Source organism: Myxine glutinosa, chromosome 11 (genome assembly GCF_964187855.1).
Source record: "Myxine glutinosa chromosome 11, kmMyxGlut1.1, whole genome shotgun sequence".
NCBI lineage: Eukaryota > Metazoa > Chordata > Myxini > Myxiniformes > Myxinidae > Myxine > Myxine glutinosa.
In genome coordinates, this window is record NC_136271.1 from 109264248 (window position 1) to 109279239 (window position 14992).

Sequence of the window (14992 nt, forward strand, 5' to 3'; positions counted from 1 at the left end):
GGACACCCAGTTTAATATCTATCCAAGGGAAGGCACACACATTGATGAATCGCCCTGCCTGTGAGACACCAGGATGACAGTTTTTAATTAGGCCGAGATGTTACAGCATGCTCCACAGTTTGAGGTGAGTGTGCATTCTCCTTGTTATCCTGCCAGCCCCATAGACACACTTGACGTTATTAGCCCTCGTTGGACTTAGTTTGAAACGGGGGCTTATGGATTTGGTCTCGTCCGTCTGTCAGTGCGTCTGCAACCATATCTCGGAGATGTATGGACCTATTTTGTTCATACTTGGCACAAAGACAACACATGACGGTATACATGTGCACTTCATTTTGTTTCGCCCTGCGATCAAAGATGGCCGACTGGCGGCCATTTTATTTGTAAAAAAAAACCGATGTTGAACACGTCCTCAACCATTTGTTGGACCTGCATTTACCGATTTTGTTCAAACTTGTCACACAGATAATATAATAAATTATGGCTTACATATGCGCGTCACTTTTTGTTTTGAGATCACATCAATGATGGCCGACTGGCGACAATTTTGTTACTTAAACGTGTCTCCAACCATTTATTGAACATGCATTTTCTGATTTTGTTCAAACTTGGCACAAGCACAGCACAGCATATGACGGCGTATACGTGCACTTCACTTTATTTTGTGATTTGATCAAATTTGGCCGACGATCAAATATGGCCGACAATTTCGTTGTAAAAACCCAATCTTTTTTGTTTGAGATCAGATCCTAGATGGCCGACTGGCAGCCGTTTTGTTACTTAAACGAGTCATCTTCCATTTCTCGGACATGCGTGATCCGATTTTGTTCAAACTTGGCACAAAGACAATACATGAGTATACATACATATGCAGAAGATTTTGTTTCGTAATCTGCCCAAAGATGGCCGACTGACAGCCTTTAACTCCATACAGCAAAATTACTAAAACCACGGCGGAGGCTATGACATTTTATGTCTTTTTCTTCTTGTTTTTCATGGCTTGCCAGATTGATTGATATTCAGGTTTGTCTTGCCTTCAGTCTTGTGTCTCTTGATGATGTTCCCCATGGTCCATTTGGTATAGCTGGAATGGTCGAAATCATCCTAAGGCAAGTAAACACTCACCAACAGTTTATTCATGAGCTTTGGGGGGATTGTCAGGGATGCTGAGAATTACGTAGTGGTGCAGATATTTTAACTATCACAATATTCGCTGGCCACATTTGTTATTTCCTTCCTCTGGGACACGATTTTGTGAAACTGAGCAATGAGACAGTTTCCTGACCATTCATAGTATTTCCTGATGATATTCACATTGATGCAAATCATATGCAGATGTCGTTGATTCTTAAAAATGAAAATGCGTGTCCGATGACTTTTGATAAAGGTATCTGCACAATAAAGACATTCACGTTTTTTTTTTTAAATTACCTGCATTGAAGCCCCTTCAACACGTGCAACAAATGCTACACGGTCAAGGAAAGTCACAGTGACAGGGACGGCTAAGAGAAATCCTCCAGCAAAGGCTTTCAGGTATGACCGACCTTGTCTAAAGATTTGCTTCCAAGTCCACATTCTGGAAAAAAAAACAAGTGCATTTCCACCATAATTAGCAGAGGAGTAAGTGGCCTTTCCAGGCTAAAAATCACACACAAGCACTTGCAATGAGAGCATGAAAAGTTTCACCAGTCTGTTTCCACAGCTTTCAGATTTGAGTACAACAACAACATATCCTGACCTTGTTAAGAAAATTTTAGTTTCATTTAGTTATTACATCCACAGCAGCGGTTCGGTTTCACCCCTGTCAGTTTGTCTATAAGCAGGATATCTCAAAAAGATATGGACGGATTCGGCCGAAATTTGGTGAAGATATTGGGTGTGTGACAAGGATGAATTGATACGATTTTGGTGAAGATACGGAATTTAGGCTGGGCCAAATCAGGGGTGATTTTCAATTTTTCATACTACAAGGTTGTAATTTACCTAAAAGTTGTGGCTGGGTAACAGAAACAAAACCATGAAATTTTTTTTCAAAAATATTGACGTCTTACGGTAAAACAGCCCGTTACCATAGCAACCGTTACAGACGACTCAAAAAATTCTTAAAATCGATGATTTCTCAGGCTGTGTGTGACCCCCAGAGTTGATTCTGGTACCAAAAGATTCAGAATTGAAAGCCAAGGATGATTGGATAGCTTAACAATGTCTGTGACACAATTCAATACAACTTTTATCCCAAAAACTCATTTTTATCTCAAATTTAAGGCATTTGTTTGAAAAAAAAATGAAAATTTTGCTTTTTAATCATAGGATAATCATTAATCAGAGCTATAGTCAAATTAAATGGACTTTAAATTAACTTTTGTCATTGATTAAGCTTTTTTGTCTCAAATTTAAGGTCTGACATTGAACATTGATAACAAAATAAAAAACCTAGTCCCAATTGTAATCAATGGAGGCCAATGACTTCTTAGTCACAACCTCAGTGGATGTTGCCAGTCCATGCAGCTTCTCCCTGACGCCCTTCACAACCCTGTATAGAACCTGGAGCTGCGCCTCAGATTTGGGGGCCTTGTTAGTGTTCAAATCTGTGGCGAGTCCAAGTGTCCGCTCTGCTGCGTCATTGACAACTGGGAGTTTGGCCACAACTTCCTTGCCATGACGATAGCTGTCTGAGGTGGGCCACTGTGCAACGGGGAGCTTGACAAAACTGGAGTCAATACCCAAGAGTTCAAACATGCTCCAAGAGTCGTAACCAACAAAGTCTTTGAGGGCTTTACTCCCCAATTGCTGTGAGGCTGGCATCTCCTGTATCATGTTATGTGCAGTCCCATGGTACCTGAGCATAGCCCTTCTCATAGTCTGCTTGTCAGATGACGTTCTGTCCGAGAAGAGTGCCAAAGAGACCAATCTCTCTGAGAGGTACCACAAATGGTTTTGTAGCTTCTCTCGGGCCACAGTCACAAAGGACAGAAATTTGGCAGGCCACTTTGTTGGATTCTTTGCGATACTGGCCTCAGCCTTGAGGAGGTTCTTCATCAGGTACATGTCGTTAGATGGTGCATCTGCAGCACTGGTACATGTCAACCACGCTTTAGTGTAGAAGACTGACATGAATGCAGCGAGACTGGTTATGTCTTCCAGCTCTTCGGGTGTGTAGATATCTCCCAGCTGCCAACGGAAGAGTGCCACCTTTATAGTGTATAAAGTCTTGCTCATCCAACGGGCGTGGTGGAATGCCCCAGGAGCTTTGATAGTGATGGTCCTCATACCATCAGGGACAGTCCCTCCAAGAAACAGCAGTGTGAGGTGTGCCAGCTCCAGGTAGTCGTGTCGAAGAGTCTCCTTTGTGCTATTGTCCATCCACGTCTGAAGGAAGGTGATGGTGGCATGTACATGGCCAGCCAGCTCTCTCTGTTGAGCAGACACCTCGACCAATGTGTAGTTGCCCTGGTCCAATTCACTCCAAGTGTTGAGCAGTCGCTTGAACAGCTGTTCATTAGGTCCTGTGGTGGGGCCATACACTATTGAGCAAGACGCCCCTCCAACCAATTCGTGGATGTGGTGCCGACACGCCAGTTGCAGAAGACTCCTGCCAAACTCAGTCTCCAGTCTTACTACGACTCCACTCTTGACCCCAGAGTTCACTGCCGTTGTATCGAAGACAAGAGCGCCTATCCTTAATGTGTGCAAGAGCGCCTTGAACGCCCTGATGAATGGTTACAGTAACAACCGAAAGCAGGCATTAAAATTAATGATTGTAAGCTGCTTTTGTTAACTTTTTTTTATTGAAATGAAGATGGCCAAATTTAAACAACGTTATAACAGTTATAAAAACTGGACAATACAAGGTTGTAAAAGACAATTTAAAGTAAATTTAATCTGATTAATGGTTATCCTATGATTAAAAAGCAAAATTTTCAATTTTTTTCCATAAATATGCTTGAAATTTCAGACAAAAATCAGTTTTTTGGATAAAAGTGGTATTGAATTGTGTCACAGACATTGTTAAGCTATCCAATCATCCTTGGCTTTCAATTCTGCATCTTTTGGTACCAGAATCAACTCTGGGGGTCAAACACAGCTTGAGAAATCGTCAATTTAGGCATTTTTTGAGTCGTCTGTAACTGTTGCTATGGTAACGGGCTGTCTGACCGTAAAACGTCAATATTTTTGAATTTTTTTTTCATGATTTTGTTCCTGATACTCACTCACAACTTTTAGGTAAATTACATTGAATTAGGAAAATCACCTCCGATTTGGCCCAGCCTAAATTACGGATCCAGATATGAGAGTTTTAAAAAAATTTGAGTCATTCTTCACCATTAACCCCTTGAGTACGGGATTTTTTTTTGATAAAAATACCCCCGGTACGGGATTAATTTGGCATTTTGGTACGGGAATACAACCACGTACTGACGATCTATTTATAGGTATAGTCGATGACGTGTAGTAACGTCATCCGTACACAAAACTTTTTCGCGGGTTGCGGCACTGGACGTCATCCGTACTCAAAGGGTTAAGAGATGGGGCCAAAAACAATATTTCAAAAAGTTGTGAATGGATTATGACAAAACGTGGTGGGTGAGTTGGGTAGACGATAAGAACAAGCAGATTCGATTTTGGCATGTGCCAACAACAAATGATCCGGATGTAGCTCCGGCCTATCAGTGGAATTCAAAACGTAAACCGTTCAGTCTGGCAGAGGTATGCACTCTACCGAGTGTCGTTCTAGATGGTGCAGTGCTTGCAAGTTCGGTCCCAATAGGTTTTGTTGCATTATATATGCAAACTTCAGCAGGATACAGACTTGCTGTTCAAAATGAAGAAGTCGATATATTCGTTTCATGGCCTTTGTAGCATTTCTGTAGCTGTCTTGCATTTGCCTCCATGTCACAAGTCATGTCTTCATCTCTCTATTGTGTATCATTGTCTTTACTTTGGATGCCATCGCACATCTACACACACACACGTGTGTGTGTGTGTGTGTATGTATGTATGTATGTATGTATGTATGTATGTATGTATGTATGTATGTATATATATATATATATGTATATATATATGTATATATATATATATATATATATATATATATGTACATATATATATATATATATGTACATATATATATATATATATATATATATATATATATATATATATATATATATATATATATATATATATGTACATATATATATATATATATATATATGTACATATATATATATATATATATATATATATATATATATATGTACATATATATATATATATATATATATATATATATATATATATATATATATATATATATATATATATATATATATATATATATATATATATACATATATATATATATATATATATATATACATACATATATATATATATATATATATATATACATACATATATATATATATATATATATATATATATATATACATACATATATATATATATATATATATATATATATATATATATATATCAGTCACTATGCGACCTTCATGTCATCAGTGGAGAACCGCCAGCAAGGTGTCCCATACAGCTGCTGCTGCACCTTGCTGGGAGCGATACGCACCGCCTGCCACGCGGTGACGTTATCTCTGGTATCCACTCATCATATGGAGTCGACCTGGTTGCGGTTGGGAGTTACTAATAATGGTATCTGTAATCTGGTTCTCCAACCTAATGAGCGGACAACATGACGTCATCGCCATGCACGTCCGCCTTGCCTGCAAAGTTCCAGAGGAACCATCTAGCAGTGCGTCATTACGGATTATAAATACAGATACTGTCACAAGTGCATGCAAAACTCACAGTTACCGACCTGGTTTCGCCCTTGTTGGGGCTTCATCAGGGCAACGCAGTGAGGCTTTCCATACACTTGTAACTCTGTGACCCTTTCGGTTTCATGCACATCTCACTACCTATGCACATTTCGGACCCAAAGAGCGACCTCACAAATGCTCGATATGTGATAAAGGTTTCTCTCAAAAAGTCAGTTTGAAAACGCATATGAAGATCCATACATGATAATTGAAATCTTAAATACCAGGATATGACAAATGAGGTTAACAGGATTTCGAAATTTAAGAAACAGGAAATTGTACCAGTGATAGTCGGGGCAACAGCGAATACGAATGATCAAGAAAACCCGAACTGAGGAGGTAATTATTAATTTTTTTGTATACAAGATCGATCGATCTTGCTGGAGGCATGCTGGAGGCATGGCAAGCGGTTCCTGTTCGCCGTGAAAACAGGAACTATTCTCTTGAGCTGTTTTTAAACGAGCCCATCTTTCTAAACCCCATATTTGAAGGGGTCTGCAGTAACCGTGCTTTTATGCAAAAGTTTAGCGACGTCGGATGCATCAAGGTTAAACATCTCAGAACCCCTTTTCCTTACAAGTGGAAGCCAGCTGCTGACATTGCTGTAACCACCGGAGTTCGATCCATTCGAGTCATAGGAAGGATCTTTTCTGTGATCCTGCGTTTTTTCAAGGGAACCGGGCTAAAATGGGCCCCACAGGCGGAAGCTAGCCCTTCTTTATCCGAATTTCTCTTTCCTAGACTTGTACATGACGGACGTGCATGGCGATGACGTCATGTTGTCCGCTCATTAGGTTGGAGAACCAGATTACAGATACCATTATATATATATATATATATATATATATATATATATATATATATATATATATATATATATATATATATATATATATATATATATATATATATATATAGTTACGGAACCGGAGAGGGCTTCCCTCGTTGCCCTGCGGAGATTAACCCGCCGTTCCTTCTACTAACCACTCTCCATTCCTGGTCGTCCCAACGCTCCCTCCCGCCCGCAGCCCCGCCAGGGTATTCGGGCCAGAAAGTCGGAATGGCCTTCCCGGGACCTGAGTGCAACGCTCGGTCGTGAGACAGGGAAGAGACGGCCGTTCGAGCTACGGTTTTAGGTTACCGAGCGGGTTTAGTAACCCGTAGTTCGAACCATTAACAAACTACACCGGATTATAACGTTGGCCAAATCGCGCTATGCTAAATCAATGATAGAAAGGACACGACGACTGGGAAAGATGAAACGACGCAAAGGGGTACAGTTCTCAAGACCTCCGGAGGAGGGTGTAATTACAGTGGTGGAGAAAAGGGGTAGATTACAAGGCAGAGTGAGGTAAAGACACAGAAGAGATGGGCACTTAAATACAGGCTTATTTATTCCCAGACAGGCCACGGACAAACGGACAAGGTAGACTCACACAGGGGTTGATGGCAGGAATGGACAGGTAGGTCGATGGCACAAGGTGCACCTTGGCTCGGGGACAGGATAAAGCACAGTCCAAAGATGCAGGGAGGTCTCACAGCGCTCGGAGGGTACGTCTTCCTTGCTTCATGCTCAGCGCGCATCTGACGTCACCTCTCTCTCACTGCGCATGCTCAACGGGGAGTCACACGCCCTCGGATTGTTGGTTCCGCCCCAACTGGGGCCGGTCCGCCGCTTCCATTGGGTGCGGGGGTTACCGGGCTCCGCCCTTGACGAGGAGCCGACAGGGAGCCATGTTCTGCCCTTGTTGGGTAACCCCGTCGAGCACATGTCCGATGGCGGCTCGTTGGGAAGGCCTGGTGCCCTCCCACCACTCCTACCAACCAAGCCGGAGTGAGGACGCGCACTCCCTGCGCTCGTTGTTTTTGTTGTTGTTGCTGCTGAAGAGAACTGTGAGGAAGAGCTGCGGGGAGGTATTGGGAGGTCCTATACTTCCTAACGGTGCCATACAATCACATTCTGGTGCAACGAAGGGTCAGAATTAATGGAAACGAATCCTTAACTGACATAGACTAAGAATAACTAGCAAGATGTCCTATAGTTGTCTACATGAGATGCGGTGGACCTGGATGCGACATTTAATGGGGGAAATAGGGGGAGGTCGGGTCTACAGAGTGTTGTTTACAGAAAATGGGACTAGGGAATGGGGGATTGGGGAGAGTTGGGAAGTATTGAGGAAATAGGGGAATATTTACAAGCGGATATGGATGGATGCAAATCCCATATCCGCAACAATATATATACATATATTGTTGCGGATCTCCAACGTCGTTCTCCCCCTTATCAAGGGGGGATTAATCCCCTTGTCTTTTTACTAGCCGACGCGATCCCGGGGCTATCACGTTCCTTCCGGTCGGTGTTAAATAGGGTTGTTGGTCGAATTGTGTCCTATTACCTAAGTACTAACACCGACCGTGAAGCAAGGAGATAACCCCACCCAAACCACGGCGTTAGTGGACACGCCGAGCGAAGCGAGCCGCGATCCGGGCCGTTAGCAGGAACTAACCCGATTGAAGCGGTTATAATCGTGCCGCGTTTACCCAATGGAGGAAATGACTAAAACGATCGGATCAAGAGGAAACCAGGAAGAACAGGTAATTTATTTACACTTTGTACAAATAAGAAGAGGAAAAGAAGAAGAGAATGTACAGGGAAGAGGAAGAAGCAGTTACACAGGGCAGCCTTAAACAGTCTTATACTTATCCCCTGGACACGGGCCCTTTCACACTCAGACTCACTCTCAGATCCCCTGGACACGGGCCCGTTCACACTCAGACTCACTCTCAGACTCACTCACACGGGGTTTGAAGATGGTCGGGTTGAGGGTCCAAGGGTCCACAGCTCGTCCGGTCCCCGACTCGTACCATACAGATGATGGAAGACGGCCGGCAGCTTTCCGCGTGGCGTAGGCGCGAGGCGGACAATTATATATCGGGGAAAGGTAAGCTGGCGATTAGATTGCGTATGTAATACTTGTACCGGTGCCTTTACACGCACGCCCGGTATCGCTGGGTACAATACGCCGTTTCCCCGATGATGTTCCCAAAGAGCCTTCCACCAATGTCCTTCTCACGCTGCAGTCCTCTGCAATACGTGCCGCGCGCCAGCCCTTTGTAAAGCGCGATCAATCAATCAAGGCTTGTCACAGCGCGTCTCTCCCACTTGTTACGGATTCGGCCCTAATTATTGTTGGTATTATTATTGTTGGTTCTCAGTAAGGGTTATTGTGGTTAAAAGGTTTAAAAGCGCTCCTGGTAAAATGTGGCCGGAAATCCGGATCGTGACCCGGAAGAGAAGGGGAGCGAAGAAGAAGAGGGGGGAGGAGATCGTGAAGAGACGTTTTTTTTGATGAAGCTCCGGACCGAGCGTTCGCGCGTAAAGTGCGAGTGAACCTTGCGTCCTTGAAAGGAAGGTCGTGCGATAGGAGATATCGCCGGAGTGCTGTGGAGCCTGTGTAGTCGGGTATCCTCATTGAGGTTCCGGAGTATCCTTGCCTCAAAGCCACGGTTCGAGTGAAAGCCGTCCGCCATCTTCGCCACGCGCGCAACCTGCAGTGGACAGGTTTTTGTCGCGTTGGCCGGGCATTATTCCCCGGTGGGTTGCCGGGGACAGCTGGGCAAGAAAGTGGCTTTTGAGGATTATACGGGGACTCGATGATTGAACCGCAAACGTGTACGTCGGACCACGTCTTTGGGAGGTTTCCCATTCCACCGCTATTGTGCTGGGTGTTGGACCACCTGACCTTTGGGTTGCTTCGATCGTCCACGCCTCAATTGATTGTGATCGGACATTGATCCAACGATCGCTGGAGCGAATCTACCTCGCCTTGGAGGGGTACAGAGACATTGCGGGAGTACTGTCAGTTTGGGTTAAAGGACGAGATAAGGTGGTACCATCTTTAAAATAGTGATTGTAGGGCGAATTGTTATTATTATTTGTGTTGTGATTCCGGTGTGATTTATAATATATTATTGTTTGTTCATAACCCTTGGTGTGGTTTCATTATTGATTTGATTGATTTCAACCAAGGATAACATATCTTTCTGCTGGGAACCCTCTCGGGGTTCGGAGGTTTACCGACACCAGAGGATAGGGGAGGACCCCGTAACAGAAATTGGGGGCTCGTCCAATTGACTCGTGGACTCGAAATTGGGTCTGCGTCCGGGATCTAAAATTCCCTAGATTTAGTCCGGGAAAGAATTCCCTAACATTCCCAAATTTTTCCAAAAAAACAAACAAAAAAAAAAACATTTTTTTTTTTGTTACATTTCTTGTGTGAAGGTTAACAGGTGAACAATAGTCACCATGGAGTTTGACGCAGAGAAGTTTGCAGTGACCCCGAGTGAAGCACAGTTCAGAGCGTTAGTAAAATCGGACCTCGGGAAATTGGCCAAACATTTTAGCTTGGAGGTCCGAACTAATATGAGGAAGGCAAAGATGCAGACAGTGGTGATACAATATATGGTGGGATTAGGAACATGGGAAGAAGTAGCCCGGGATTGGTTACCCGAGGAACCAGAAGAGGTGGAGCTCCGGAAACTGGAGTTGCAATTGCAGAGCGAGGAAAGAAGAGCAGAACAGGAACGAGAACTCCAGGAAATGTTCAAAGCAGAGGAACGAGAACTCCAGGAAATATTAAAAGCAGAGGAAAGGAAAGCAGAAGAGAGAAGAGAAGAGAAACAAGCAGAGGAAAGGAGAGCTGCAAGGGAACTCAAAGCAGAGGAGAGAAAAGCCGACGGAGTTAAAAGACCGTGAAATGGCGCTTCAGCAGGAAATTAGACTCAAGGAGCTGGATGTAATGAAAGAACGGGGAGAGGTACCATCCATGCTGACTGGTTCGACACCGAGTCAAAACACCTGGGATGTTGGCAGACATGTGAGGCTGGTTCCACCCTTCAATGAAAAGGAGGTAGCCAAGTTTTTCCCACACTTTGAGAAAGTGGCTCGACTGTTAAACTGGCCTGAGGAGTACTGGTCCATACTAGTGCAAAGTGTTCTGGTGGGTAAAGCTCAAGAGATTTATTCGGCTTTACCGATTGACCAATGTGCAGATTACGAGGTATTGAAGAAACACATTCTCAAAGCCTATGAATTGGTCCCGGAAGCTTACCGGCAAAAATTCCGGAAGGCCAGGAGGAGGGAGAATGAGACCCATGTGGAGTTTGCCAGATTGAAAGAAACCATGTTTGATAGGTGGTGTGATTCAAAAGGACTTGGAAAAGACTTCGAACTATTGCGACAATTGATCCTGGTGGAGGAATTCCAACAGTGTGTCCACGAGGACATTAAAGTTCATCTGGAGGAAAGGAAAGTACCAAAGCTGAATGAGGCAGCAACCATGGCAGATGACTATGCCTTAACACACAGGATGGGGTTCCACAAACCGAACTTCTCGCCCAGACCTAGCCAGGGGAGCTATGGCACATCAGGGGCGGAGAATGAAAATCCATGGGGGCGGCCTCGAGATGAAAATGAGGACCACTCTGACACCACGACTTCTAGAAATCAGAAGACTGCGGTTCCAAGACAGACCTATTGTCCGGGGGGCTCGAGGCAGACTGCCGCCCCCATGCCTTGGCAGACCACGAGGTTCTCCTCCGGGCCTACTTGCACTTTTTGCCATAAACCTGGACACTTGATGTCCAACTGTTATGCTCTGGGAAAGGAAAATCAGGAGTGGAGTTCGACCAGTACGACTCCAAATGCGATGGCCATTGTGAGAAATCGCCCTCGAAAGGGTTACCAACCATTTATTTCAGAGGGGTTTGTGTCACTGGATGGAGCCTCGACTAACCGGAGACCGGTTAGGATATTGAGGGACACAGGAGCACATCAATCTTTAATGCTTGAAGACGTCTTGCCGTGGTCCGAGGAGACGGCAACTGGGGATAGTGTTCGTTTACAGGGGATTGGTGGCTGTGTTAGTGCTCCACTTCATGTCATCCATTTGGAGTCCGATTTGGTGTCAGGACTGGTCACCGTCGGTTTAAAAGCCACGCTTCCTGTAGAGGGAGTATCTGTTGTTATCGGGAACGATTTGGCCGGTGGTCAAGTCTATGGTAACCCGATGGTTGTTAAAAAGCCCAGTACGGAAAATAACACCACACCAGTTAGGGATGGCGACAAATTTAGCAAGTTATTTGTAGGTGGACTGAACTTCAAAACAAAGGAAGATGTTCTGGAGTCTGCCTTCCGCAAATATGGACCGCTTTTGGAAGTGCTGCTGATAAAAGACAGGGAGACACGAAAGTCAAGAGGGTTTGGCTTTGTCACGTTTGAAAACTCAAAGGACGCCAGAGAGGCAGAAAAGGATCTGAATAGCAAGGAGTTGGAGGGTCGGACCATCACAGTAGGGAAGGCATTTCCTAGGGGTCGAGGGGGCTACAGAGGAGGACCACGGGGTAGTAGTGGTGGTGGCCGCAATCGATATTATTATGGAGGCTTCCAGAGTTATGACAGCTCCCGAAGGAAGGATTATCAGAGCAGTGGCCGAGAAGGAGACCGCCATTCAGGTGACTACTGTGACAAGTGGTCCAACCGTGATTGTTAGGAAAGTTAGAAAGAGTTGAAGCACTGAATGCTGTGGAGCAGCCGAGCCAAGATTCCTACACGGGTTAACCGTGAACGCCACGTTCCTAAAGGCGTCCATGTGGTGAACTTTCCTACACGGACTAACCGTGAACTCCACGTTCCTAAAGGCGTCCAGGTAGTGAATATGTCCAGGCCTCACCACCCAACCACCATGGAACCTGGCCCTCAGCTCGGCCTCCCAGAAAAAGTGCTATCGATTTGCTTGACTCTGGATTTTTGATCAACCCCTTAACCTTCATTCAAAAGAAACTAAAAGTAAAAATCAGAGGTTGATGAGAGGGAGTTTGGCTTTGCAGGAGTAACTTGGAAATTGAACATGTAAAGGGCAGGGACAATGTTGTTGCTGATGCTTTGTCCAGTGAATTAACTTTGGAAATCTCTGTAAGTTGTTTGAAGTTTTGTTGCTTTATTTTTGGGGAAACATTGATTACTTGTGTTGGTTTCAAGAATTTGCCAACAAAGAAAGTTTTCGCTGTGTTCAAACTTTCTTTCTTGAGGGGAGGAAGTGTTACGGATTCGGCCCTAATTATTGTTGGTATTATTATTATTGTTGGTTCTCAGTAAGGGTTATTGTGGTTAAAAGGTTTAAAAGCGCTCCTGGTAAAATGTGGCCGGAAATCCGGATCGTGACCCGGAAGAGAAGGGGAGTGAAGAAGAAGAGGGGGGAGGAGATCGTGAAGAGACGTTTTTTTTGTTGAAGCTCCGGACCGAGCGGTCGCACGTACAGTGCGAGTGAACCTTGCGTCCTTGAAAGGAAGTTCGTGCGATAGGAGATATCGCCGGAGTGCTGTGGAGCCTGTGTAGTCGGGTATCCTCATTGAGGTTCCGGAGTACCCTTGCCTCAAAGCCCCGGTTCGAGTGAAAGCCGTCCGCAATCTTCGCCACGCGCGCAACCTGCAGTGAACAGGTTTTTGTCGCGTCGGCCGGGCATTATTCCCCGGTAGGTTACCGGGGACGGCTGTGCAAGAAAGTGGCTTTTGAGGATTATACGGAGACTCGATGATTGAACCGCAAACGTGTACGTCGGAGCGCATCTTTGGGAGGTTTCCCATTCCACCGCTATGGTGCTGGGTGTTGGACCACGTGACCTGTGGGTTTCTTCGATCGTCCACGCCTCAATTGATTGTGATCGGACATTGATCCAACGATCGCTGGAGCGAATCGAACTCGCCTTGGAGGGGTACAGAGACATTGGGGGAGTACTGTGAGTTTGGGTTAAAGGACGAGATAAGGTGGTACCATCTTAAAAATAGTGATTGTAGGGCGAATTGTTATTATTATTTGTGTCGTGATTCCGGTGTGATTTATAATATATTATTGTTTGTTCATAACCCTTGGTGTGGTTTCATTAGTGATTTGATTGATTTCAACCAAGGATAACATATCTTTCTGCCGGGGACCCTCTCAGGGTTCGGAGGTTTACCGAGACCAGAGGATAGGGGAGGACCCCGTAACACTCTCGTAACTCTGCACACGAACCAAGCGCCTCTCCCTCTCGTAACTTGCCACTGCCCTCCTCATAACAACTCTGCACACGAACTTTGTGAGCACCTCTCCCTTCTCAGAACTGAGGTGGGGGCCTCGCGCGAAGGGTTATATTGCCACGCCCAGCGAACCCTCTGGAATGTCCAGCCACACCCTGTCAGGCGATGTCGCATCAGCCCTGATTGGCTGTTGAGGGCTTACCGGCTCCGCCTTTGACAGCTGCTTGACGTGGCCACACCCCCACACTTGCGCGCCGCCCCCTTTTCGGGCGTTACCTCGTGGCCTTTGGGCTGGTTTGAGTGGAAGCCCAAGGGCAGCGAACGCTGCTGGCAAAGGAGGTGTAACAAACTGCGAGGGGCCATGGGGTGCAGACAGGATAGCGCTTAATGGCATCGGTTGGAGGGGTAGCTGCAAAAATGGACGAACGGGGCCTACTCTTATTTGTTCAACACAACGCAGATGCAACTATTGGGAATGGCCTTATCCTAAACACATACTATGAAATAACTAACGTCCGAAGGTGACCTACGTGTTGCTTGTGGCCTAACTATGAGGTGCAACCTTTAACCTTTAATGATGTTACCTGTGTGGGTTCTCAAAACTGCAACACTATATATATATATATATATATATATATATATATATATATATATATATATATATATATATATATATGTATATATATATATATATATATATACATACATATACAGTCACGTGAAAAAGTAAGTACACCGCATGTAAAGTTTTGACTTTTTCAACATATTTCAACATACAGCTATTTGATCTTCATTTCAACAATATTGATAGATAAGGGTGATATAATCTAACAAAAATCATGAAACATTTACATTTTGTAGTTCATTGTATAATTTAAATAAACCTAAATGCAAATTTCGCATGTGGAAAAAGTAAGTACACCCTTGGCTCTAATAGGTGGTATTGCCCCCTTTGGCAGAAACAACCTCAAGTAGGCATTTCTTATAACTGTCGACCAGTCTCTGACATCGACTGGGAGAAATTTTTGCCCACTCCTCCATGCAGAATTCTTTCAGCTGTGCGATGTTTGAGG

General features: G+C 44.5%; 1 protein-coding gene across 3 annotated transcripts in view; it reads right to left on the minus strand.

The window, feature by feature from the left end:
* IMMP2L (inner mitochondrial membrane peptidase subunit 2) overlaps window positions 1–14992 on the minus strand; it is a 327553-nt gene that overhangs the window by 305821 nt on the left and 6740 nt on the right. For all 3 annotated transcript variants that reach the window (XM_068131294.2, XM_068131296.2, XM_068131295.2), the window contains exon 2: window positions 1432–1576. In XM_068131294.2, the coding sequence (XP_067987395.1) occupies window positions 1432–1576 (145 nt within the window). The remainder of the gene's footprint in view (window positions 1–1431; window positions 1577–14992) is intronic.